General features: G+C 43.9%; 1 protein-coding gene and 1 long non-coding RNA gene across 2 annotated transcripts in view; one reads left to right on the top strand and one right to left on the bottom strand.

Moving 5' to 3' along the window:
• Positions 1 to 3,713, top strand: part of LOC139277140 (uncharacterized) — a 47,901-nt gene extending 44,188 nt beyond the window's left edge. Inside the window, exon 2 of the long non-coding RNA XR_011596041.1 lies at positions 3,364 to 3,713. This is a non-coding gene — a long non-coding RNA (uncharacterized lncRNA). The remainder of the gene's footprint in view (positions 1 to 3,363) is intronic.
• LOC139277139 (FERM domain-containing protein 4B-like) overlaps positions 1 to 25,111 on the bottom strand; it is a 419,374-nt gene that overhangs the window by 49,640 nt on the left and 344,623 nt on the right. Inside the window, 1 exon segment of the mRNA XM_070895191.1 lies at positions 129 to 205. Within this exon segment, the coding sequence (XP_070751292.1) occupies positions 129 to 205 (77 nt within the window).

Genomic DNA, 25,111 nt, shown 5'->3' with positions numbered 1-25,111 from the left:
AAATGGCCTACTCCTGCACCTATTTTCTATGTTTCTTTATCACATTCATTAAAACATGTTGCAACATATTCATAAATTAAAATACTAATTTTAAGTTATGATAGCAGACAAAGAAAATATCATCTTACCTACGAGGATCGTGAACTTCTACAGCAAACTTCTTTTCACGAAAATATAAATTTTCAAGTTGTTTCCACTGGAAAATCTTTAAACACAACAAAAAGAGCAGACATGAGGTACAAAGCTACAGTAATAATCCCACTGAATAAAAAGGAACTCTGCTCGGTTTGGGGAAAGGGGTACAGCATTTAAAATAATTGAATGACTGGAAGTCCTAAAACAGAATTGATCACAACTCTGCATTCAATAAATTGTCTGTGTTACTGTAAAGGTACAGCATGTACAATAACTTCCTTTTCCCAATTACTAGCACCTTCCCTTTTAAATGTGCTCCATTGTCAACACACTACGCCAACTAGTTCTTGCAGTGGTCTAGTTACTATTTAAATCAGTGACGTGTGTTCCATTCATAGACCATTTCAGTTGCTTTATGGAGTGATTTAACTTTACAGAATCACCTGTGCATAATAATAAAAACAAGCACTTTGAGAAGGTTTAGAAGTATCAAGATGAACTTTCTTTGGAAGGGGAAAACAACTTTCCAACCTGACAATTTGAAAAGATATGTAGCAAAAAAGCCACAAGCAACTTTTAAAATCTTTTCTTAATCTTTGGATATAGCAACTCCCTATTACTTCCAGATACAAACCGTTGACACTAATTGAAAACACACCATTGATTACACAAAAGGCCTGAGACACCACAGCCATTAATAAAAGTTTATTTGCACCCACAAATCAACTCACCAGTTACAAAGGGTAAAGGGACATATATTTTCATGCGCATAGTTCTTTTTCACAAAGCTCCTAGGAACCGCCGCCTGTGTTTAAAACCATAGGAACTTTCCTCGTACTGTATCTTGAGTTTGGTTTCAACTTTCCCCAAGTGAGTTTCAAGCGTTTGTACATTTTCTCCTCCCACCATCTATTCCTGCCAACATCGTCATCTATGTTAATAAAGTTACCTCCCAGAATCCACCCTCTTCCAAGGATGAAAGGAACACAAGGGGAAAGGAATTCACCTGAGATTTTATACTTTTCCTCAAGCACCCTAAAGAAGAGACACGATTGGAGGTTTTAAGAAGTGTCGGCTATGTCAATAGCAACATTATATGCGAGAACCGAATCGACACAGCAAAAGATTAACACAACACCCCGGCTCACGTTGGAATTCCTTTCCTTGTTCAATGCTTGCATTCAAAAAATTCTTACTTGAGGCACTTTCAAGGAGGTGTTATTTTAAGTCAGCTGTCTGTAACCAAACTTCTTGCCAAGCTGGTTCTGCAGGAAATTAGGTAGTAGAACACCAGTTTAATTATTACTTTCTTTAACAACTTTGGAGCTAAGTAAATATGCGACTGTTGCTTTGTTAAAGGGGCAATAATAAGCTAGCTTGGTTTCACAGATACTGGAGTCAGAACTGCTGGAAACATTCTTTAGACATCAATAAACAGATGGGCAAACTGACATATACAGATTAGAATTAAGTAGCTTCAGTATGGACCACATTTGAATCCCAATTTAAAAATACCCAATTCAAATAACACACTTTGGTCATAGTTCCATATAACAGATCAGTTTTGAACATTTTTTTAAGCAGATTCCCATCAATACATACATTTTGGTCAACCATCTGACATGCTCGGAAAAACATCTGCGTCTCTCCGAAGCAAGCTACCCGTTTGCCCAATATGGAATGTGTATTCTCAACCTGCAGGTGCACATCCCACTTCTCAAAATCCAGAAATCTTAGGCAAAGATCAGCACAGCCAAGGTTTACACATCCCAAAGTGTGTGCAGAGGGAACATAGAAACATAGAAAATAGATGCAGGAGTCGGCCATTCGGCCCTTCAAGCCTGCACCACCATTCAATATGATCATGGCTGATCTTGCAACTTCAGTACCCCATTCCTGCTTTCTCTTTAGCCGTAAGGGCCACATCTAACTCCCTTTTGAATATATCTAACGAACTGGCCTCAACAACTTTCTGTGGTAGAGAATTCCACATGCTTACAACTCTCCGAGTGAAGAAGTTTCTCCTCATCTCAGTCCTAAACACTGGATTTAAGTACACAACGTACCAACAGAGGACTGGAAAGCTGCCTGAAGTTCTGTACAGTCACAACCAGCCGGCAGGATCAGTTTGCGAGGTTATCTGGCAGTTGAGTGGGAAGAATTCCAACCCCGTGACAGGCCTCTCCAGGTTCGAATACTGATCCCAGCTGGAGTACCGTGAATACTGAATCGAGCACACAGGGTTGACTTAATCACAAAATTTTATTGCAAGGCATTTCTTGTTTGAGCAAGGAAACCCCGCTTATCTCTATCCTTCTCTCCCAAGATGATCAATTCTTTATAATCTGAAACAAGAAAATGCTGGAAACACTCAGCACGTCAGACAATATCTCGATTAAAAGGAAAATGTTAATGTTTTGGGAATAGCCCTTCAGCAGATGCTGCCTGACTTGCTGAGTGCTTCCAGCATTTTCTGATTTTGTTTGAGATTATTAAGAATTGACCATCTTTGATTCCTCGGAGGCAGTGGTTCATTACCACCACCTCTCGGGGATGGTAGAAAACCATTCATGGAGGCCCGTCCACCTCTGCCAGTGAGCAAAATTTTTTTTGAGGCTCAAAGGCACGCAACGCTTTATGAAGGTAAATACAACATTTGCAAACTACAGGAGTCACGTGATCAAGCACGTGATTAAATTGCTAGGCACAATTGGCAACCCAATACATCACAATGAACGGTGCTGTGACCAGCTAGAGAGGTGAAGCTTGAATGACACCTGTTTGCCTCTCTGAAACCCAAAGTAGCTCATCTATTATATATCACGTGATATAATGTTAGCCATGGCTCAGTGCCCAAGTCAGAAATTTGTTGGTTCAAGCCTTCAGCACGTATCCGCCTTTCAGATCAGGTGTTAAACCGAGGCCCTGTCTGCTCTCTCAGCGGACGTAAAAGATCCCATGGCACTATTTCGGAGAAAAGCGGGGGAGTTATCCCCGGTGACAGGCCAATATTTATCCCTCAATCCACATAACAAAAAACAGATTATCTGGTCATTATCACATTGCTGCTTGTGGGAGCTTGCTTGTGCACAGATTGGCTGCAGCGTTTCCCACATTACAACAGTGTCTACACTCCAGGAGTACTTCATTGGCTGTAAAGCGCTTTAAGATGTCCAATGGTCATGAAAGGCGCTATATAAATCCAAGTGTTCCTTTCTTTTATTCTAGGTTGAAACTTCACTACAGTACCAAGGAAGTGCAGCATGTTGGAGGTGCAGTTTTTCAGATGAGATGTTAAACTGAAGCCACTTTTGCCCTGTCAGATGGCCGGAAAAGATCCTATGGTATTATTCAAAGAGGAACGGGGAAGTTACCCTGGCCAACGTTAATTCTTCAACCATTATCACAAACAGATTATCTACTTATTTATCTTTGTGGGATGTTGCTGTGTGCAAATTGACTGCTTCATTTCCCTACATTACAACAGTGACTATACTTCAAAATACTTAATTGTCTGTGAAACGCGTGGGATATGCTGTGGATATGAAAAGTGTTATATAAATACAAGTTCTTCCTTTCTTTTTGGATCTTTGAGTCTTGTTCTGACAGATTCAATTCTTCTATAACCACCAGCAAACAACGCACTGTATAAGTGCATCTTTTACAGATGTCTTAATTTAATAATAACCTTGCACTAGAAAATCTGGATTCAACATTTTTGAAGAATGCAAAAATCACATTTTGTTCAATTTAAAATTTTGAAGTAAAATTCTTACTGATTTCATTTTTATTTTCACTACACCAGTTTCGTTTAAAGAATGATTACTTTTGATTTTTAAAGGTTATTTTTATAATTTTCTCGAGTAGGACTATACTTAAATTAAGGTGTGTGCAACATTGAATTTCTTAGTCGCCATCAATTATTTGATTGTTAATTTATGGGTTAATTTTGCACTTAGTTACAAAGCGGACATATTTGGGCATTAAATTTAAAAGACAAAAGTAAGTATTATGTTATACAGCTTCGGTTTACATTCCTGCAATATTGGTGAGTAAAGTGACTACAGCAATTATAACATTCAATAGCCTGATGGCTCGATTAATGGGCCTAAGTTTGCCCCCACATTTAGAACTGCGTAACTCTGAGATGCGCCGACTTTTTAGAACAAAAACCGTGCCTAAAACTTACCTTGCTATTCTCCCTGCAGCTGGAACGATGAAGACCCTTGACGTGGCACAGCACAAGGGGCGGTGGGCGGAGCCAGGACCCGGCGCTGAAAACAGTGCTGGGACCTCTGCACATGCGCACTAGAGTGCACGCGCATGTGCATTAGCTCCTCGCCCCCAAATCTGTGCAGGCTGCGTGGATGTCAATCATTTGAACGTTCCTAAATGCTGGATTTAAAAGTATACAATTTTTTTTAAACCGAAAACCTGGGAGTGATTTTTGAACAAGTCTACCAAATGAGAGAGATCGGAGAATGTGTATATAATATTTAGGATCATCTAGCTATTTTAAGAGTAGTCTTGGCTGTGCACCCAGCTTGCCTAGCTTACTTGAATATAAATGCATCTTCCCATTTGAAGTGGAGTTCTAACTAGTTGAAAACTAGCCAGAGGGAAGTCACAATGTTTACTTATTTGAAGAACAGGATTGCCTGTGGCTACGTGCAGACTTCAAAGTTTGAGTGACGGGTGCTGTAATTGCCCGAAGAACGCCGTCCTTAGCCACGGCCGAATGGGCTCCCCGCCGCGACCTGCGGGAACAGTGCCTGCCGCGTTCAGCCGGGAGTACTATAAAAGGACATAAAGTCTGGAATAAATGAGTTTAAGGCAAGTTTCTGGAGAGAAAATGATTGAAGGGTATGGGGAAAAGCTGGGTTTCTGGGGTTGAGATTATTTAAAAAGGGATGGGCTTGTTCCTAAACACGTGTCTGTTCTCCTCCACCCCATGGTGTTGTGTGTTTTTGCATTAATTTCTGAAGAAGCAATTACAATGAGCTTTCTCTCAGTGGCTCAACCATTTGCAGGGGGTTACAATGACAAAGCTAAAAATGTATTGTTGTGCAGACAGCTTCCAATAATTTGATAAACTATACAAAAATCGCTTGAGGGTGTAAAGATCCTATGTTACTGGATGTTTTAAAGTACTTTATGCAACTTTTATATCCACCTACCTGTTGCGTGTAGATTTGTGTTAGTTTACCTAGGATTCTCTAAAAGCAATCAATATGGTAAGGGAGGGGCAGTTCTGAAGCACATCTGATTTAGCAATGCACGAAGCAGTAAACTTGTAATCCAAGACGTACGTTCGGAGGAACTGGCTGAGATAGTCGGTTGTGATTAAGCATATCAACAGTTAATCAGCAAATTTATTACGTCAAAAAATAGTTATGGTGTGGGATGGTGTAATTTTCAAAACATAATAGTGATTAATTTATTGGTTGATTTATTTATCATTTATTATTGATGATGTCTCTTTATTTGTAAAAGTGAAGTGTTTAATGCTTGTAAACGTCCCTTCCACAATCTCTCGTTCCCTACGCCTGATTTCTAAAGTGTAGGCAAGGTTTTTCTGAGCGTATAAAAATCTACACTTACTCTATTCTAAGTTAGTTTGGAGTAAGTTTTTGCTGCCTAAACTTGCAAAACAGGCGTAAGTGGCCCCCTTTTGAAAAAAAAAACTGTTCTAAAATGAAACTATTCTAACTGACTAGAACTGGAGCAAACTAAATGCTGAGAATTGCAATTTCTAAGATGCTCCACTCTAAACTAGTTGCTCCAAAAAAATTAGGAGCAACTCAGGCCGAAACTTGAGCCCAATAAAACTACATTGAGAAACACACACTTACTGCATTAAGAAATCCTTTTCGCACATAAAGCACAATGGCCCTAAGCACCCTAGTAAAAGCTCTTCTAACCAAAACATTGAATCAAAAAAGAGTTAAGTGAAAGTTATGTTGAGCTGGTTTCCCGATACTGGTGTCATGCTCCCACAGACAGAATAACTCTTTAGTACTCAACCTCTAAGCCAAGAATGAGTCAGTTCTGTGATAACTAATCTCAAGCATAGTTACTGCCGCCATGACCTTAATCATAAATTCTCCCACGACAAAGATAAGAGACCGGCAGAACAAGTGTAAAACTGGATTCCAATGGTAGGTGTGGGACCAAAGCTGTGAGCCATAAAAATCAATTTATGCAGATTTACACGTCATCAGAGGGTTGTAAATCTGTGGAATTCAGTGCCTCAGAGAGCTGTGGAAGCTGGGACATTGAATAAATTTAAAACAGAAAAAAAGAGACAGTTTCTTAAACGATAAGGGGATAAGGGGTTATGGGGAGCGGGCGGGGAAGTGGAGCCGATTTCATGATCAGATCAGCCATGATCTTATTGAATGGCGGAGCAGGCTCGAGGGGCCGTATGGCCTATTCCTGTTCCTATTTCTTATGTTCTTATCAAATCCATTTAAAATGGAAACTTTTTGGATGAATGAATTCGAGAAGACAAATGTTTTTCACCCAATCATTTAGTGTAAGTTTTAACCTAATCTGTCTACGGGGAAACTAACCGGATTGGGAAACTAACCTTTTAAAAAAAAACAGGTGGGTTAGGAGTGGGAGAGGAGTTAGAGGGTTAAAAATCGGAATCCCTACTATTTACAGTTTAAACAGAGACGGGGCGGGAGGCAAGCCTGCTGCCAGAAGGCGGGACGTCAATTTAAATATTACTCTGTGGCTGGATCCTCTAACCTCAGTCGTGTTTAACTATAGCTGGTCAGGTTATACGCACCGTGTTAAAAACCTGGCAAGTTACAGCAAGGCGAGAACTGGATGCAGGGTCCCTGCCTAACCCACCGCTGTGATCGGAGCCACCCCCCCAGCCGCTATTCACTCCACAAGGCCTCCAACACACTGCAGGGCTCCGATCACTTCACAAGGCTTCCCCCCACCCCCAGGCCTCCAACCTCCGACCCCCCCCCTCCTCCAGGGCACCTATCCTCCCCGTCCTGCTCCTCCATCCCCCGATCCTCTTTGGCACCTCCCCAGCCCGGCCCCCAATCTTCTGTGCAAACCCCCCCCCGCCCTGGCGATCCTCTTCCGGGCCCAGCCCCCTGCCTTCCTCCTCTGTCCGGCCTAGTGCTGTAGGCCTATCCGCCTGGAGCCAGCCTCTCAATCTGGCTGGCTACGGGTGGAAATAAGACTTTGCATGCAATTCAGGCCCTGCCGTTAAAGTTGGCAGGGCCTGTGGGAAAGCCATTCTCCCAGATTTCCGGACTGCTCCCGCCCCCAGCCCACCTTCCTCTTTAAAATCCAGCCCTTGGTTTTAAAACAGGGTTTCCCAAGTTTTGGCCTTCACGGGCTGGATATCGTGAAGGCTTGGCAACTATATATAAAGTTTAAATCCATGGCCCAATTCATTTTTTGAAGATATCTTGTTCAGATCCTGGAATTGTGATATAGAATTTATCCACCAATAAAGCAATCTTGCTAAAAACAGCTCTTCCCAAATCTCCAGGCCCACAACATTCAGGTAGGACAAACCAGCAAAGAAGAAACACAAGTGCAAATAAGGTGGAGTTGCATGGGCTTCTTTTGGGGAGAGGGATAGCCCGAGGGCTAGGATTGCCAGTTTAGATACCACACGGGCCTTAGGGTTGAAGGTTGGACAGATTTAATTTAGAATGTGTACCCACTTAATAGCAGCATTATAGCCATCCCTGCAACAATACAAATACTTTCATTTGTTAACCAAAGTTCTCCCTTAAATTGCTAGTCACAATATTTGTGATGTAAACCATATAAATTCCTGTTCATGTGCAACAATTAATATTCTAACTCTGATACAGAGTACAAAGAAATTGATCTTTCTCCTTAACCACACCCAGTTCAATATAAGCCTCTCTTACAACAGGAATCTTGCAGAAAATAAATTCCCCTTCTATTATCTCTCATATGTTTACTCTCCATGTTTCTCTCTCTTTTTGTATGGCCATCCATCCACCACTCTCTCCTTATTCTATCACCTCGGAGACCTGAAGTCACATGTGGCTAAAACAATCCGTTAAGCCACAGAAATAATCGTGTCTCTCACTGGGAGAGGGATGTTGACATGTTTCGTCATCGTGTGTGTGCATATTGACAACCCCAGGTTACAAATCAACCAAGGAACCGCGGGCACGCAGCAAATGTCAGAATGCAGCTTTCTCGGAATAAATAGTGAAAACCCAGTATCATCATCACAGGCAGTCCCTCGTATCGAGGATGACTTGCTTCGACACCGAAAAGGAATGAGTTCACAGGTGTTTCAATGAAGAACCTAATATTCCAGGTCCTGAACTACATCCTGAAGGGTGGAAAATGCCTGTGCGTGGATTTTTTTTTCTAAACGTGGGGTGACCGTTGCACACCAGTACCACACGGGCTTGACAGAGCTAGGTCTTGGTCCAGTGGCAAGGGTTACCCAAGATGACTGGAGACCTGCTCTGCTGCACGGACCCAGTGCACACATATATCACAGTGTGGGCTTGCCCGTGCTGCCCCTGGGCCCCTGGCTCCGAACTCACGCCTCCCCTGGGCCCCGATCACGTCCCTCTACAGTCTCACTGCTCCTTCGCCTCGACCTCGCCGCTCCTGCTATACCTGCCAACGCTCCAATCACCTTGGACCTGGACCTTGATGACGTCACTCTTTCTTTCCAGTTCCTGGTTTAGACTCTGCATGCATCAGTAAGGATTCTTCAATTTGATTGGTTGAAAACACAAACTGTTGTTTTCCCTGTTCACACAAGTCTCAGATCCCCTGTAGGGGGCACCACACTGTTTTGGACACCCGACGACCGCAAGTTGCCACACAGAAGCCCATGGAATGTCTGTTTAGCAGCTGTAAGTGTAATGAACAGCAGCGCATTCCTTCGCCGCTGACTGCAAAATCTGAGGGTATTTATTATTTGGAAGAAATATTGCAATTCCTGTATTGGGCCTTCAGTCTATATCCTTATGATGGTGTGGTCTACACTTTACCATAGCCTGAAGGCCCTGAAATACTTCCATGTGAAGGGAATGATCTGGCTGGCTGTCCTTGGTAACTACATAAGTGGCTACTAATGGTTAAATGAATACCAAGAATGACATCTGAGAGTTCGGGAGGTCCAAGAGTTCGAGAGGCCTGGAGGTCTGAGAGTTCGGGAGGTTAGGAGTCCGAGGAATAGGAGGGCCCGGAGGTCGGCGAGGAGTTCACTTCTGGTGAGGAGCTCACAGCTCTCGTCCGGGCAGGTAAATGATTGGTAAGTATCTCTCTCTCTCTCTCTCTCTCTCTCTCGTATAATCAGATAGGTCTAATTAGAGGGATGGCAGAGCAGCTCAGTCCTGAACGCTTCGTGCGGCCTAGACAACCATGTGTGCAGGAGGTGTCTCCAGCTTCAACTACTCGAGCTCCACATTTTGGAATTTGAGCGGCGGTTGGAGTCAATACGGTGCATCCGCGAGGCTGAGAGCTACGTGGATAGCACGTTTCAGGAGGTGGTCACCCCGCAGCTTAAAAGCATGCAGGCAGAAGGGCAGTGGGTGAACACCAGATGGAGGAAGAATGCTAAGCAGGTAGTTCAGGAGTCCCCACCGGAGTCCATCACGCTTTCCAACCGATATTCTCTTCGGAGCACCGGTAGGAGCGATGGTGTCTCTGGGGAGTGCAGCCAGAGCCAAGTCCAAGCCAAGTTCAGCTGCACAGGGGGGAGGGACAAAGAATAAGAGAGCTCTAGTGGTAGGGGATTCAATAGTTAGGGGAATAGAGGCGCATTTCTGCGGCCGTAGACATGACTCCAGGATGGTATGGTGCCTCCCTGGTGCCAGGGTCAAGGATGTCACAGAGTGACACAGGGCATTCTGGGGAGAGAGGGCAAGCAGCTAGTGGTCGTGATCCACATCGGGACCAACGACATAGGTGGAAAGAGGGAGAATTTAGAGAGTTAGGAGAAAAATTAAAGGGTAGGACCTCAAAGCTAGTAATCTCCTGGTTACTACCGGTGCCACGTGCTAATGAGTACAAGAATAGGATAGAGAGGATGAACATGTGGCTGGAGAGTTGGTGTAGGAGGGAGGGCTTTAAATTCCTGAGGCATTGGGACCGCTTCTGGGGGAGGTGGGACCTGTACAAACTGGATGGGTTGCACCTCAACACCACGGGACCAATATCCTGGAAGGGGGGGGGGGGGGGAGATTTGCTCATGCTGTTGGGGAGAGTTTAAACGAGCTTGGCAAGGGGATGGGAACCGAAGAACAAATTCAATAGGGAAGGAAGTAAAGCTGAAATTGGAAAGCAAGAATGTAGGAAGTGAATCTGTAAGACAGAGAAACAGGGCTTAGTATGTAGTAATCAAGGAGATCTTCCTGTGTTAAATACTATATACATGTGCAGTGCCTAAAATCCGGAATCCTCGGGACCGAGGCCATTCCGGATTCCGGGCTTTTTCGGATTTTCGATTTGTTTTAAGAACATAAGAAATAGCAACAGGAGTAGGCCATACGGCCCCTTGAGCCTGCTCCGCCATTCAATAAGATCATAGCTGATCTGATCATGGACTCAGCTCCACTTCCCCGCCCACTCCCCATAACCCCTTATCGTTTAAGAAACTGTCTATTTCTGTCTTAAATTTATTGAATGTCCCAGCTTCCACAGCTCTGAGGCAGCGATTCCACAGATTTACAATCCTCAGAAGAAATTCCTCCTCATCTCTGTTTTAAATGGGCGGCCCCTTATTCTAAGATCGTGCCCTCTACTTCTAGTTTCCCTCATTAGTGGAAACATCCTCTCTGCATCCACCTCGTCAAGCCCCCTCAATCTTATACATTTAGATAAGATCACCGCTCATGCTTCTGAATTCCAATGAGTAGAGGCCCAACCTACGCAATCTTTCCTCATAAGTCAACCCCCTCATCCCTGGAATCAACCTAGTGAACCTTCTCTGAACTGCCTCCAAAAGCAAGTATATCCTTTCGTAAATATGGAAACCAAAATTGCACGCAGTATTCCAGATGTGGCTTCACCGATACCCTGTTATAGCTGTAGCAAGACTTCCCTGCTTTTATACTCCATCGCCTTTGCAATAAAGGCAAAGATACCATTGGCCTTTCTGACGTCATGAATCCGGAAACACCCTAGCCCAGGTTCGGGTATTTCTGGATTTCGGAACGTCAGAAAGCGGGGGGGGGGAATTCCCACTGAAGAGCTGTTCGGGACGTCCGGCCCTGCTGAAGAGGATGTAGTCGGGCAGAGCCCTGCCAAGGAGGTGTTCGGCTGGGCCGGCGAGGAGGCCCCGAGGTAAGGGAACTGCCCACCCCCCTCCCCCCATTGACCCCAGATTCTGGACGACCGTGTCACCAATCGGTCCGGAGTCTGGAACATTCCGGATTCTCGGACGCTGCACCTGTACTTCACTGCAAGGAGTATAGCGAATAAGGCGGATGCGTTGAGTGCACAGGTAGACACTTGGGAGTATGACATTATAGCCATTACAGAGACATGGCTGAAAGAGGGGCAGGTTTGGCAGCTAAATATTCCTGGTTACAGGATTTTTAGACAAGACAGAGAGGGGGGTAAAAAGGGAGGGTGTGGATCGCGGTATTGATTAAAGAAACTATTACAGCTGTGAGGAGGGATGATGTGTTAGAGGGATCAAATGAGGCCATATGGGTCGAACTGAAAAATAAAAAAGGGGCGCTCACACTGCTGGGCGTGCATTATAGACCCACTGGTCAATAATACCACCAGCGATGCCTCCGCAAGATCCTGCAAATCCCTTGGGAGGACAGACGCAAACATTAGCGTCCTCGTCCAGGCCAACATCCCCAGCATTGAAGCACTGACCACACTTGATCAGTTCCGCTGGGCAGGCCACATAGTTCGCATGCCAGACACGAGACTCCTAAAGCAAGCGCTCTACTCAGAACTCGTCCACGGCAAACGAGCTAAAGACAGGCAGCGGAAGAGTCACAAGGACACCCTCAAAGCCTCCCTGATAAAGTGCGACATCCCGACTGACACCTGGGAGTCCTTGGTCATAGACCGCCCTAAGTGGAGAAAGGGCATCCGGGAGGGCGCTGAACTCCGAGTATCGTCGCCGAGAGCATGGAGAAATCAAACGCAGGCAGTGGAAGGAGCGTGCGGCAAACCAGGCTCCCTGCCCACCCTTTCCCTCAATGACTGTCTGTCCCACCTGTGACAGAAACTGTGGTTCTCGTATTGGACTGTTCAGCCACCTAAGAACTCATGTCAAGAGTGGAAGCAAGTCTTCCTCGATCCCGAGGGACTGCCTATGATAGACCCGCAAACAGTGGGAGTGAGATAGAGGAGCAAATATGTAGGAAAATTGCCGTGAAGTCCAAAAACCATAGGGCAGTAAGAGTAGGGGATTTTAACTATCCTAATATTGATTGGGACAAATCTAGTGTGAAGGGTATAGAGGGTGCGGAATTCTTGAAATGCATTCAAGAGAACTTTTTTAGTCAGTATGTAACAAGCCCAACACAGGAGGGAGTGGTTTTGGATTTAGTTTTGGGGAATGAAGTTGGGCAGGTGAAAGGGGTATCAGTGGGAGGGCACTTGGGTGCCAGTGACCACAATTCAGTCAGATGCAAGGTAGTTATGGATAAGGACAAGGATAGACCAGCAATAAAAGTCCTAAATTAGGGAAAAGCTAATTTTGCTAAGTTAAGGAGTGATTTGGCCACAGTGGACTGGAAACAGCTACTTGTCGGTAAATCAGTGTCGGAACAATGGGAGGCATTCAAGATCATCATCTAGTGGGTTCAGGCCAAACATGTCCCCTTAAAGAAAAAGGATGGGAACAACAATTCTAGAACCCCTGGATGTCTAGGGACTTACAGGGGAGGATAAAGAAAAAAAGGGAAACATGTCATATACCAAGGCAAAATACTGTAGAATCGCTGGAGGAATATAGAAAGTTCAGAGGTAAAATTCAAAAGGCTATTAGGAATGCTAAGAGCATGAAAAATGGTAGTTAACGTAGTTCAGAAGGTATACAGAATGCTTGCCTTTATTGGCCGAGGCATAGAATTCAAGAGCAGGGAGGTTATGCTTAAAATGTATAATACTCTGGTTAGGCCACAGCTGGAATACTGTGTACAGTTCTGGTCACCGTATTATAGGAAGGACGTGATTGCAATGGACAGTGCGCAGAGGAGATTTACGAGGATGCTGCCTGGAATGGAGAATCTTAGCTATGAGGACAGATTGGATAGGCTGGGTTTGTTCACCTTGGAACAGGGGTGGCTGAGAGGAGACCTCATTTTGAGGGTCCTGCATATAGTGGATAGCAAGGGCCTATTTCCCTTGGTGGAGGGGTCAGTTTCGAGGGGGCAGAGTTTTAAAAGTAGTTGATGGAAGGTTTAGAGGTGATTTGAGGGGAAGCTTCTTTATGCAGAGGGTAGTGGGGGTCTGGAACTCACTGCCTGGAAGGGTGGTAGAGGCAGAAACCCTCACCACCTTTAAAAAGGATGGGCACTTGAAGTTCCAAAACCTGTAGGGTTGTGGACCTAGAGCTGGTAAGTGGGATTAGACTGGATAATCTCTTGTTGGCTGGCGCAGATACGATGGTAAGTACGTCATAGAATTGAATACGGCCAGAATGATCTCAACTAGTTTCGATCGCCTGGATGGGTCGGAGCGAAATTTTCCCAGATTTTTTTCCCCCAATTGGCCTGGGTTTTTAATCTGTTTTTTGCCTCTCCCAGTAGATCGCATTGGGGTGGAGTGTAAAATGTTGCGATGCATGGGGTATCGCAGTTGTGTGGGGCGGACTGGTTGGGCCGGATGCTCTTTACCTTTCCGCCATTGTTCATAGGTTTATATGTCGCCTTCAGGGCTGCTGACCGAGGGCTGTGTGGCTCTTTGTCGGCCGGCACGGACATGATGGGCTGAGATGGCCTCCTTCTGCGCTATAGATTTCTATACCAGGAAAGTTCCAGATTCATTCTCTGATTCAAGCTCGTATTGAGGTAGAAATGCTACAATTGGCTTCAGTGCTGATCGAGTGGGGATGGAAAGCTAATCGGGTTTCTGCTCCTAACTGCATTGAACCATGTTTGAATTGCTTGCATGGGAATTTAGGAGATTATGTGCTGCTGTGATGTATCACATGAGGGCTGTGATGCATCCCATGATGGAATAGTTTGCCAATGCTGACCATCATGGCTCACAGATGAATATTAGCCACCTCAGTTAGAAGCCAAGCACCATCAGGACAGCATGGGAGTAGAAAAGGAACTTGGTGAGAAAAAGGAGGGACAAAGATAGCAAAAGAATAGTACGGTAGGAGACACATCATGGACAGTGCAAGACTGCAATCACCAACAGTTGTGAAATCCTCTGGAGTATGCTGCAAGATGCTATTCATTTTAAAATAGCTATTAAAAATCTGCATGATCTAATATATGTAAGAATTTTATAATTCAGAGAGATTGTAGAACTGTAAAAAGTCTCAATAGCTGCAAGTAGGTATCTGCATATCAGAGCTGTAGTCACTCAGATAATGAAGACAGGCACATTGAGTGCTTAAGTACTTGCCTGATGGACAGGCTCTCTTCCTTTCTAATGCCCACTAATACATGTACAGCCTTGGTTCTCTTGTAGCAATAAATGGATTCTAGAAGTGTGAGGGCAGTTGGGACAGCTTCACCTCTAACAGCATTCCCTGGATCTGTCGCTCACTCTGACAGAAAGAGCAGCAGCAGTAAAAGAGGCAGCCGAGGGAGGAAACTCAGCAGGTCATGGAACAAATGGACAACAGACATGGAGTAACTTGGAAAACAATGGCCCTGAAATTGCGATCTCCCTGACGATGTACTCTCGGAGTCTGCCATCGTAATCCATTTGAAAAACCCTGCAACTTCTGCATGCGCAAAATCTGGAACTTGTGATCTGTCAAGGTACGCCATGACCGATTATCCGAACCACATGGAAAAATCAGTCTTGCTGGTGCGGAGTTGGGCTATTTGCCCAACAACTGCTCACAAAGAACTTGTTACGGCTGGTAAAAGCAGACATAAACCAATATATATGGCCTGGATTTACTTGCAATGGAATCCTTCTTTCTCATTGGAAGACCGGGTCCACGTAATCCCAGAGACGCTTCCGAATCGCCTGCATCCCTGGGATCCGTGGACCTTTGCACTGCTGTATGTCTGGAGGCCCGAGACGGCAACTCTTCGCATTCTGGGAGGTAGGTTGGGATTTGTTTCACAATTTCTAGGCCATAATTTCTCTCCATTCACTGGCCCATCGCTAACCTTAATTTGGTCTCTAACATTCTCAAATGTCTACTGACCAGCCTGCCTATTTCCAACCGTTCAAGTGGCTTCAGTCTAGTTCCTTCCTCCCCCTCCGCTGCCCACAGTACCAAAACGTCCCTAGTCAAAATCACCAATGATATTCTTTCTTATCCTCATTTATCTCTCTGTGCCTTTCAGTACAGTTAATCAATCACTTTATCCTTCTCCACCTTCTCTCCTCTTTGGCACTGCCGTGGTTCTATTCCTATCTGTCCTAATGCAATTAGTTGAACTTCTCCAATAGTCTCCTCCTGCAAGGTCACCTCAGGTATACCCCAAAGCTACATTTTCCAGCCACCTTTTTATCCTTACTCATGTATTATCCCCCAGTAAAATCATTTGTAAACCTGGAGTTTGCTTCCATATGTGTGCTGGTAACAACCAATTCTACTTCTTTGCCACCAACTCCACAACTGCCCCCATGACAACGTCTGCCAATGGACATCAAGTCCTGGATGAGCCAGAAGTTTTGTCGCTCAAAATTGGCAAGTTTGAAATTATTCTGTTCTGTTCATGCCAAAAATGTTACACTCGGGTATTGGCACCATCCACCTTCCCGACTGCTCACTCCGGTTGAATATGACGGTGTGTAATCTGTGTGTTCTGTTCGACCGAGATGAACTTCAAATCCCACATCTGGTTCTTCATCAACATGACCTACTTCAATCTTTAACATTACCTGCTTATATCCCTACCTCTTCTCTCCTGGTCATCGAGACTTAATTTCCACAACACACTCTCCACTCGCAAGTTGCACCCTAAATAAATCATCTAAAATGCTGCTGCTGCTGATGTCCTATCCCATTACAAGTCCTACAGATCTGCCATCCATCCTCCCAACATCTATTGGTTCTCCATCAACACATTCATTTAAAAATCCTACCACGGCCTATTCTTTCTTACCTCTGCAATCTTGTTTAGCCAAATGTCCAGCACATACCCTCTGCACATTAAACACAGATCTCCTGTGTCCCTGCCCTCTCCAGCATTGCTGGCAGTGTCTTCAGTTATCAGCATACCCCTAAATTCCTCCATCTTGCTGCCCCTCTCGTCTACTTTCATCATCATAGGTGAGGATGACTTGCTTCCACAAGAGTTCACAGATGTTTCAATGAAGGACCCTAAGTTCCAGTCCTGAACTTCAATTGAGGGGGTGGAAGATGCCAGTGCGTGGATTTAAAAAAAAAAGTGTGTGGTGACCGTTGCACACCAGCCACCACACGGGCTTGACAGAGCTAGGCCTTTAGCCAGTGACAAGGGTTGAATCAGGACAACTGGAGACCTGCTCTGCTGCACGGACCTAGTGTGCACACATATCACAGTGTGGGCTGGCTCATGCTGCCCCTGGGCCACTGGCTCTTCGGGGCCCCGTACCCTCATTCGCCGCACCTTCGCCCATGATGTTCCAGGTCCCAGCGCTCCAGCTCTGTTTATAGCCCCGACCTGCGGTGGTGTTCTCACACAGGTCGGGGCGGCCCAGGATGATCCAGGGCCCAGTGCTCCAGCTCTACTTCATACCCCTCTCCTGAATGCCTACTTCTTTGACTGGGATGACTTCCCATTTTCTACTGTGTTCTTTGATCTCTCTGACAATGCCTTGGAACGTTTGCTGCGTGAGAACATTTGTTACGTGAAAGATATGGTCATCTATTGTTTGCTGCAAATAAATTCAATTTCTCCATACAAAATGTGGCCTATTATTCGGACATCCAGGGATCTAGAGACAAAAGCAATTAGATGCATTGATAACAGGAGTCTGTTGAACGGAGAACTTGAGATTAAATGGAGAAATTAATTTGTTTAGACAGGTAAAACCAGCTGAGCATTTGCTTGAAAGGGTATATGTCCAGAAGCTGGTGTTGCACAATGTCATTTGTGGAGCTGTTTTTGGAATTTCCAAGTAGATTGAAAATCGAAGGTCATTTTGAGATTGTATAGGAATGATCAACAGCACAAATCCATTCAGATTTTCCTGCTCACATAACCAAGTACACAATATTTTCATTAAACATGGTCATTTCTATATTCCTAATAAGAACTGGCACATACATTTATGCAAACCTGGTATTAAAATATCCTCAAGCAAAAGATCAAAGATCATTTTTAACTAGTATATTCCCATTATAGCATTTATATGATGCTTTACTTCAATATGGTCTTCATAATGCTTTCATAACCGAACTATGAGTTAATAGGAATGTAGCACTTGTACTAGATATAAAGATCAATTCTTCAAATAAATTTACCGTCAAAAATTTCTTGTGGCCTCCATTTGTTTAGACTTCCACAGTAAAATGTAAACTTTGGACTACACGGTCTCCAGGTAGAATAAAAGACAGACATCATAAAACAATCAGCAAGGCTGATAAGACGCATGGTTTCGGTTTTAATTGGTAATTACTGTACAATTTTTTAAAAAGCATTAGTCAGAATTTTGCCGAAGTACTGAATGACATTTGATGCTGCTGAAATATACAATTTACCAAATAAAGATTATTTATTTAAGTGACATGAAGAATAGGCCGAATGCTGTCTTCAAAATTTTCAATTGTTACATGAAATGAAACAACTAAATTGTATTTTAGCACAGCCAATGTGTTTGCTTACCGGGGAACATCACGATGTGTGGGTGTATAAAGAGGGCAGTTCAAAGAGGCGAGGAGGAGGAAGAAAAAGTACTTCAAGTGTCAAGTACAACTATATAATTAGGAGAAAAATATATAGTCAAAGATCTCTTACTGATTACATCTGTGCCTTTGTGGAAAAATACTGAGTGCAGCCCAGGTGCTTCCCTACGGGGAGGGAGGGAAACATCTGAGGGCCAAAAAAAGGCCGTTTCTGCAGTATGTTTTTGCCTTTAGTCACTGCATCTCGACCACAAGCAATGAGTGACGTCCTCACAGGGCAAACTCACAGGAGCTTAGCTTCTGTTCTTTAATTGACTGAGCGGCTGGAGATCCATATGACGTTCTCACTGAATGAGCATATGGAGTTGGCATAGCAGAGCAAGATGTGTTGCCAAGGAATCTGACAGCAACAACAATTTTTGCAGCATTTGCAACACTGATGTATCAGATTTTCCTCTATTGTGCCGATTTTGCTCTCCAAAATGGATTTTAGCATAGGATATTGGAAAATGTGTGCACTTATGTTCGGTGTTTATTAATGCATGATACGTTCAGCCCTCCAAAAGAAAATGTATTGCATCCGCTGGGAAAATTTCCGATCATAGATGTGCTCACTGATATAAATTTAATCCTTGGCTCAAGTGTAAATTACTTCCTCTGGTTAACTACAAGACAAACCGAACGGAGTTTGAGCTGGCCATTCTTCAGTTTTTTATGTAATGCCTGTTAGCATACATGTCCCAGAAATAACATTCTGATGAACAGGCAGGATACTGGTCCAAAAACAGAAATTAAACCCTGAATGTGTTCTGTTCTTAAGTTTGTAGAGAAACAGAATTCCAAAACAAATGATGCGAAAACAACAGATTGGTAGACCTTTCCGTACCCAAAACAATTTTTAAAAATTGACTTGAGGCATGAAAATTCTAGCCACCGTCAGCCCCTGCCCCATTACATCTAGCAGTCTTTACCTGATTCTGCTTTGTAATATGTGCATCGTAAATGTTGGCAGTCTATATGAGCATGACGGCATCAAAGCCACCTCAATCTTGTCCTTAATACAAAAGCAAAATACTGCGGATGCTAGAATCTGGAAGAAAGACAGAAAATGCTGGAATTCTCAGCGGGTCAGGCAGCATCAGTGGAGAGAAAGCAGAGTTAACGTTCCGGGTTGACGACCCTTCGTCGGACTCTGCTTTCTCTCCACAGATGCTGCCTGACCCGCTGAGATTTCCAGCATTTTCTGTTTTTATTCAATCTTGTCCTTATCTGGCATCCACACACTTTCCAGCCAAGGATTACTGGATAACGATCACAAGTGGGAGCACTCACAAAATTTATCTCCATAACTCAGGAATGCCGATTGTTTATTGTTATCCTGGTTGAGATCAGATATCTCGGGAGTCCATGACTGAACTTATAGACCACATGATGCATTTATCCAAAATGTGATCGTTTAAAAAAAAACTAAAATGTTTGGAGAACTGCCAGTTTTTGCCACAGACAAATTAAAACATGTTAAACTATATTTCCTCTAATGTTTTCATCAAAGACAATACTCAATTATCAGCACTGCGCTGTTGGTTTGATGGGTGGGTGGAAGGAACATACAAACTTTGAAGTCAGTGACAGTTAACACGTTAGACTTGCTGAAGAAGTAGTTACTTATCTTCAAGGGAAATAATAACAATAATAGCATTTAGAACGTAAGAAATAGGAGCAGGAGTAGGCCATATGGACCATCGAGCCAGCTCCACCATTCAATAAGATCACGGCTGATCATCGACCTCAACTTCACTTTCCCGCCCGATCCCATATCCCTTGATTCCCCCATGACTCCAAAAATCTATCGATCTCAGTCTTGAATATATTCAGAGACTCAGCATCCACAGCCCTCTGGAGCAGAGAATTCCAAAGAATTCCTCAGTGAAGAAATTCCTCATCAGTCTTAAATGGCCTTCTCCTTATCCTGAAACTGTGACCCCTAGTTCTAGATACTCCAGCCGGGGAAACACCCTCTCGGTATCTACCCTGTCAATTCTCTTCAGAATCTTGTATGTTTCAATGAGATCAACTCTCATTTCTCTAAACTCGAGTATAAGCCCATTCTACACAACCTCTCATCCCAGGAATGACTGCCTCGAAGGCAAGTATAAGGAGACCAAAACGGTGCCCAGTACTCCAGGTGTGGTCTCACCAAGGTCCTGTACAACTGGAGCAAGATTTCTTATATTCCAACCCCCTTGCAATAAAGGACAACATGCCATTTGCCTTCCTTATTGCCTGCTGTATCTGCAAGCTCACTTTGTGTTTCTTGCATGAGGACAACCAAATCTCTCTGAACACCAACATTTAAAAATTTCTCACCATTTAAAAAATATTCTGTTTTTCTATTCTTCCTACCAAAGTGAATAATTTCACATTTCCCCACATTATACTCCATCTGCCACCTTACTGCCCACTCACTTAGTCTATCTATATCCCTTTGCAGACGCTGTGTGTTCTCCTGACAGCTTTAGAGCACAAGATCACACGAACTTCTCAAAATGTTTCACGTGTAGTCTTTACATATATATATATTACATATATATACACAATATATATATATGGTTGAGGCAGGATTGCTGATAAGGACAGTAGGAGAGCTTTCTGCTCTTCCGATAGCACCATGGGATATTTTAAGCCCACCTGAACTACTGGGGTAGACAGACAGTAATTCAATTTATAGTCTGGGCCAAAGGACTGCACTGCCATGTTATCCTAGATTATGAGCTCATACTCTGGTTTCTGCTTAAACCCATAATGTTATGACTCGGGGAAAGATAGTGGATGCTGAATAATAATTTAGCATATGGAGTTAAACTATAGGCACAATATATTGATATAGCACTGCAGCATTCCTCTTGCTGACCGCACTCTCGATTAAAAAGCAGATGAGGTCCATTCCTTTGATGGTGATTGGGACCCAAGTGTACATGGCTGCTGACAGTGGAGGTCAGAGGCAGAGAAAACAAACATCTCCTTCCATTGGCAGAACCGGAGACAGAGAAGGATAACAAAAGTCAAGAGTGATGCTCGAGGGCATGGGTCTCCTCCCCTGTAGCTCTATTCTCCTGGAGACTGAGCAAATGAAAGTGCCTTGTGTCATGTGTGAATTGGGTAAAACTTGTAACTGCTGCAGAGCAAGAGTGCAGCCTGGTCTAGAAACATAGAAAATAAGTGCAGGAGTAGGCCATTCGGTCCTTCGAGCCTGTACCACCAATAAGATCATGGCTGATCATTCCCTTGGTACCCCTTTCCTGCTTTCTCTCCAAACCCCTTGATCCCTTTAGCCGTAAGGGCCATATCTAACTCCCTCTTGAACATATCCAATGTACTGGCATCAACAACTCTCTGCGGCAGGGAATTCCACAGGTTAACCACTCAGTGAAGAAGTTTCTCCTCATCTCAGTCCTACATTAAACCTGTATACAGTGGCCAATATGCATGTATGTAACTTGGACAAAAAGCATATTACAAAAATAGTGCACCTTGTTTATATCAGGAGGTATGTTACAGTATATCGTATCTCATCTGTATGGTGCAAAAAAAATGAATGGTATTTTGCTAAATGCAGTGATTTTCTTGATAAATTTAAAAAGAAAAGAAAACATCTTAGTTGTATCCAATTACAGTTTCTTAACTAATCGAATTTCTTTTCCTATTCCAAATCAAAATGGTAGCAGGAAACTGAATAACTAGATCAGCTATCTGGGAGCAAAGGAGAGACGGTGCAGGTTAACTGAACTACAGAGCACAGAGAAACCAAGTCAATATTCTGTAGCTGGCGACAGCCAAGTAAATAGCAGCTTGTGTCCCCTTCATCCAACTGAATATCAAAATATACAGATCAACTCCAAAGTACAACATTATTATTAACTGTTATAAAATACTGACAGGCAATTATTAAGTGTTCTAGTCATCCAAGAAAACACATTCAAGTATTTGGTTTTGTTGCATATCCTGCCAACATGCAACCTATTGGATGTGATCACTGCAGTCCTGATCGGTTAATTCAAGCACGAGGTATCAAAGACATCTCAAGACTGATTTTGCTTCAAAACCGCATTATTAGATCAAAATATTTACTGAATACTTGCCATCACTTACCTTTTCATGCCTGAATACACAACCATTTGACATTTTCTTGGCCTATCTGTTCTGACCTTGAATTAAACTCCTACATATGCTCCACTGCTAAATTTGCTTCCAAGAAGCTTGGTTTTCTCTTCTGCATCAAATATTTTCCCTTCCAACAACTCATAATTTTTGATAAAGCCAAAATTTGTTCAAGACTTGAAAACTGTTCCCATATCTGGGGAGATTTTTTTCCCCAACAAGAGTCTCACAATCCTGGACAACATAAAAGAAAACTGATGGGTGATCTTGCTCTTTCCAATAGCCTCCAATCGATTTCCTTCTGTTGGAACCTCATTTCAGTCTCCATTTTATAGATACCATAAATGTGGTGATGATCCTTCTGTGCTTTCTCCGCTTGTGCCCCCTAATCCCCAAAATACTGCCCTGCATGATCTTCCTCTTCCCTTGCTGCCAAAATTAAGATTTACTGCAATCATTCTTTTCTCAAATTCCTTGGTCTTTCTTTCCCATGTTTTCACAACTCAGAGGTGGTGTTACTTTTCTTGACTTAAATAGTCTTCTGGCCTCATCATTTCAACCTTGATGGTCTGCTGCATAATGAGCCTGAACCCTTCATCTAGGTTTCCCAATTTCTTTTGATATTTTATGAGATTTATAGCAACAGCTTGAATTTAAATATCTAACTTTATCAGCAATGGAAGAAATTGTTTTCATGTACTTTGTACTTTTGCACCAGATATATTTTCCAAATGACACTCCCTTATTAAAATGAGGTGGGTTGAGATGATTAGGCAGTACTATACAATGGAACATGAACTTTAGATTCATAAATTAATACTTCAAAAACAATGATGCTAAAATCCTTTGCAGGAACAATAGTCTTTGTAAATTATAAAATTCAGTATCTCCATTTCTGCTCCAGTAAAGTATTCAAAATATTTTAACCTTCTGATTTAAAAAAAAACTTATTTTTTCATGACAATTATTTTTTCTAACAGGAACAAGGATTTCTAAACCTATCTATGGGCCCAAGTTTGCCCCCGCCCCCCAGTCTTAAAATGGAGGTGCGCCGACTTTGTAGAATAAAAACCACGCCGAAAACTTACCACGGTATTCTCCCCGCTGTTGGAACGTCGCAGGCCCTTACGTCACACAGCACAAGCAGTGGGGGGGGGGGGGGGGGGGGGGGTGGGGGATGGGGCGGAGCCAGGTCCCGGCGCTGAAAACAGTGCCGGGACCTCTGCACATGCGCGCTACAGTAGCTCCTCGCTCCCACCATCTCTGCAGGCTGTGTGGGAGAGGCCCGAAGCACACCACCCCTAGCTCTGGCCGAATGGGCTCCCTCATCGGCGGCCCGCTGCCTTATCCAGCCACACTGTTGCAATAAGAGTTAAGATCAGGGCTCAAGCGTTTAAGTGGGAAGTGTTTATAGATTCAATAATAGCGTCTTTTGAAAAAAATCCAGACAGGAAAAGCATGCCCGTAAAGGCCAGGCTTTCAATGGTTAAAGAGGATGAGGTAAATGGCAGGAGTTTATGTAATCCACCCATTTTTCAAATGTCTTGTTTGTCACTTAAGCAGTGGATAATTGAGCCCGAGCAAAGAAAAAAATATTGCCGGAAAGAAAGCGTGGGTGCAAATATGAAATGCAAGTTGGGGCTGATTTAGTCCAATTGTAACTATTATTAGGCCCAGTTGGCTTGATGTTGAGACAGCAACGATTTTTTTAATGTCGTTTTGGGTGAGTGCACATGCGGCAGTAAATAGGGTAGTTAAGGTCCCCAGGCGGAGGCATGTTGTTAAGGTTAGTTGACTGTCTTGTATTAGCGAGTGTAAACGAATTAATAGGAAGATGCCAGCGACAACCATGGTGCTGGAGTGGAGTAGGGCAGAGACTGGCGTGGGGCTTTCTATGGCCGCCTTACCTGTAAGCCACCCGTGATCAGACCCCTGTAATCAGCCGACTCCCTCCACAATCGGGCATGCCTCCCCCCAACCCTTCCCAATAGCGGATGCCAGCTGTGGCCTGGAGCCGCAGGCCTACCCACCCGACAGCCAGGGTAGGTGCGTCGGAGGGCAAAATCCGTCAAAGAACTCGGCAATGCCAGGGACGTGGAGGCCCTGCCCCCCACCCCATCCGCTCACAGGCCTCCCTGCCTCCCCGTTCAACCGGTAGCTTTCCCCCTCCCCAGGTCTCCCAATCGATGGCATCCCCCCAGCCTTTCTAATCACCGACCACGGCTGATGCTCCCTTCCCAGTACTGGGGACCAAACCCAAGGGGGTCCCAGGCTGCGGGCTCCTGCCGCTGGTGGTCCCTCCCACCCACCAGCCGGACTGTCCATTTGCCCGGCAGCTGGGCAGGAGATGGTATAAACTCTGTGCAACAAACAGTACCCAGCTGCTAGTGTTTTTCTGCAGTAAAGTTTTGTTGAAGACAGGACTTCTATTTATTATTTGTTTATTTATTTATTGATTGATGTGGCCCTAAATTCTTGGTGTTAGGTGCAGGTCCTCTTAGTTTCCTTGTATTTTTTATTTGTTATTGAATGCTTATTTTTGTGCTTTGTTTAGTGCTTGCAAGGTCCTCTCACTTCCCTTCCACCCCCTATCTCTGGCTACCTGCGCTGATTTCTCAACTCACCGCAAGGTTTTTCTGTGCGGCCACATACGCTGGCCTAAGTTAGTTTGGAGTAACCTTTAGCTGTCTAAACGTGCTTAAATGGCCAAAACAGGCGCAAGTGGTTGGTAACGCCCCCTTTTGAAAAAAACAAAACTAAAAAAACCTAACTCACTTATACTGGAGCAAATTAAATGGACAGAATTGCGATTTTTTAAGATACTCCCAAAAAAAATCTAGTTGC

The sequence above is a fragment of the Pristiophorus japonicus genome, chromosome 12, assembly GCF_044704955.1.
Source record: "Pristiophorus japonicus isolate sPriJap1 chromosome 12, sPriJap1.hap1, whole genome shotgun sequence".
Taxonomy (NCBI): domain Eukaryota; kingdom Metazoa; phylum Chordata; class Chondrichthyes; family Pristiophoridae; genus Pristiophorus; species Pristiophorus japonicus.
The sequence above is the reverse complement of the archived record's forward strand: the minus strand, read 5'-3'. Positions and strand labels throughout refer to the sequence as shown.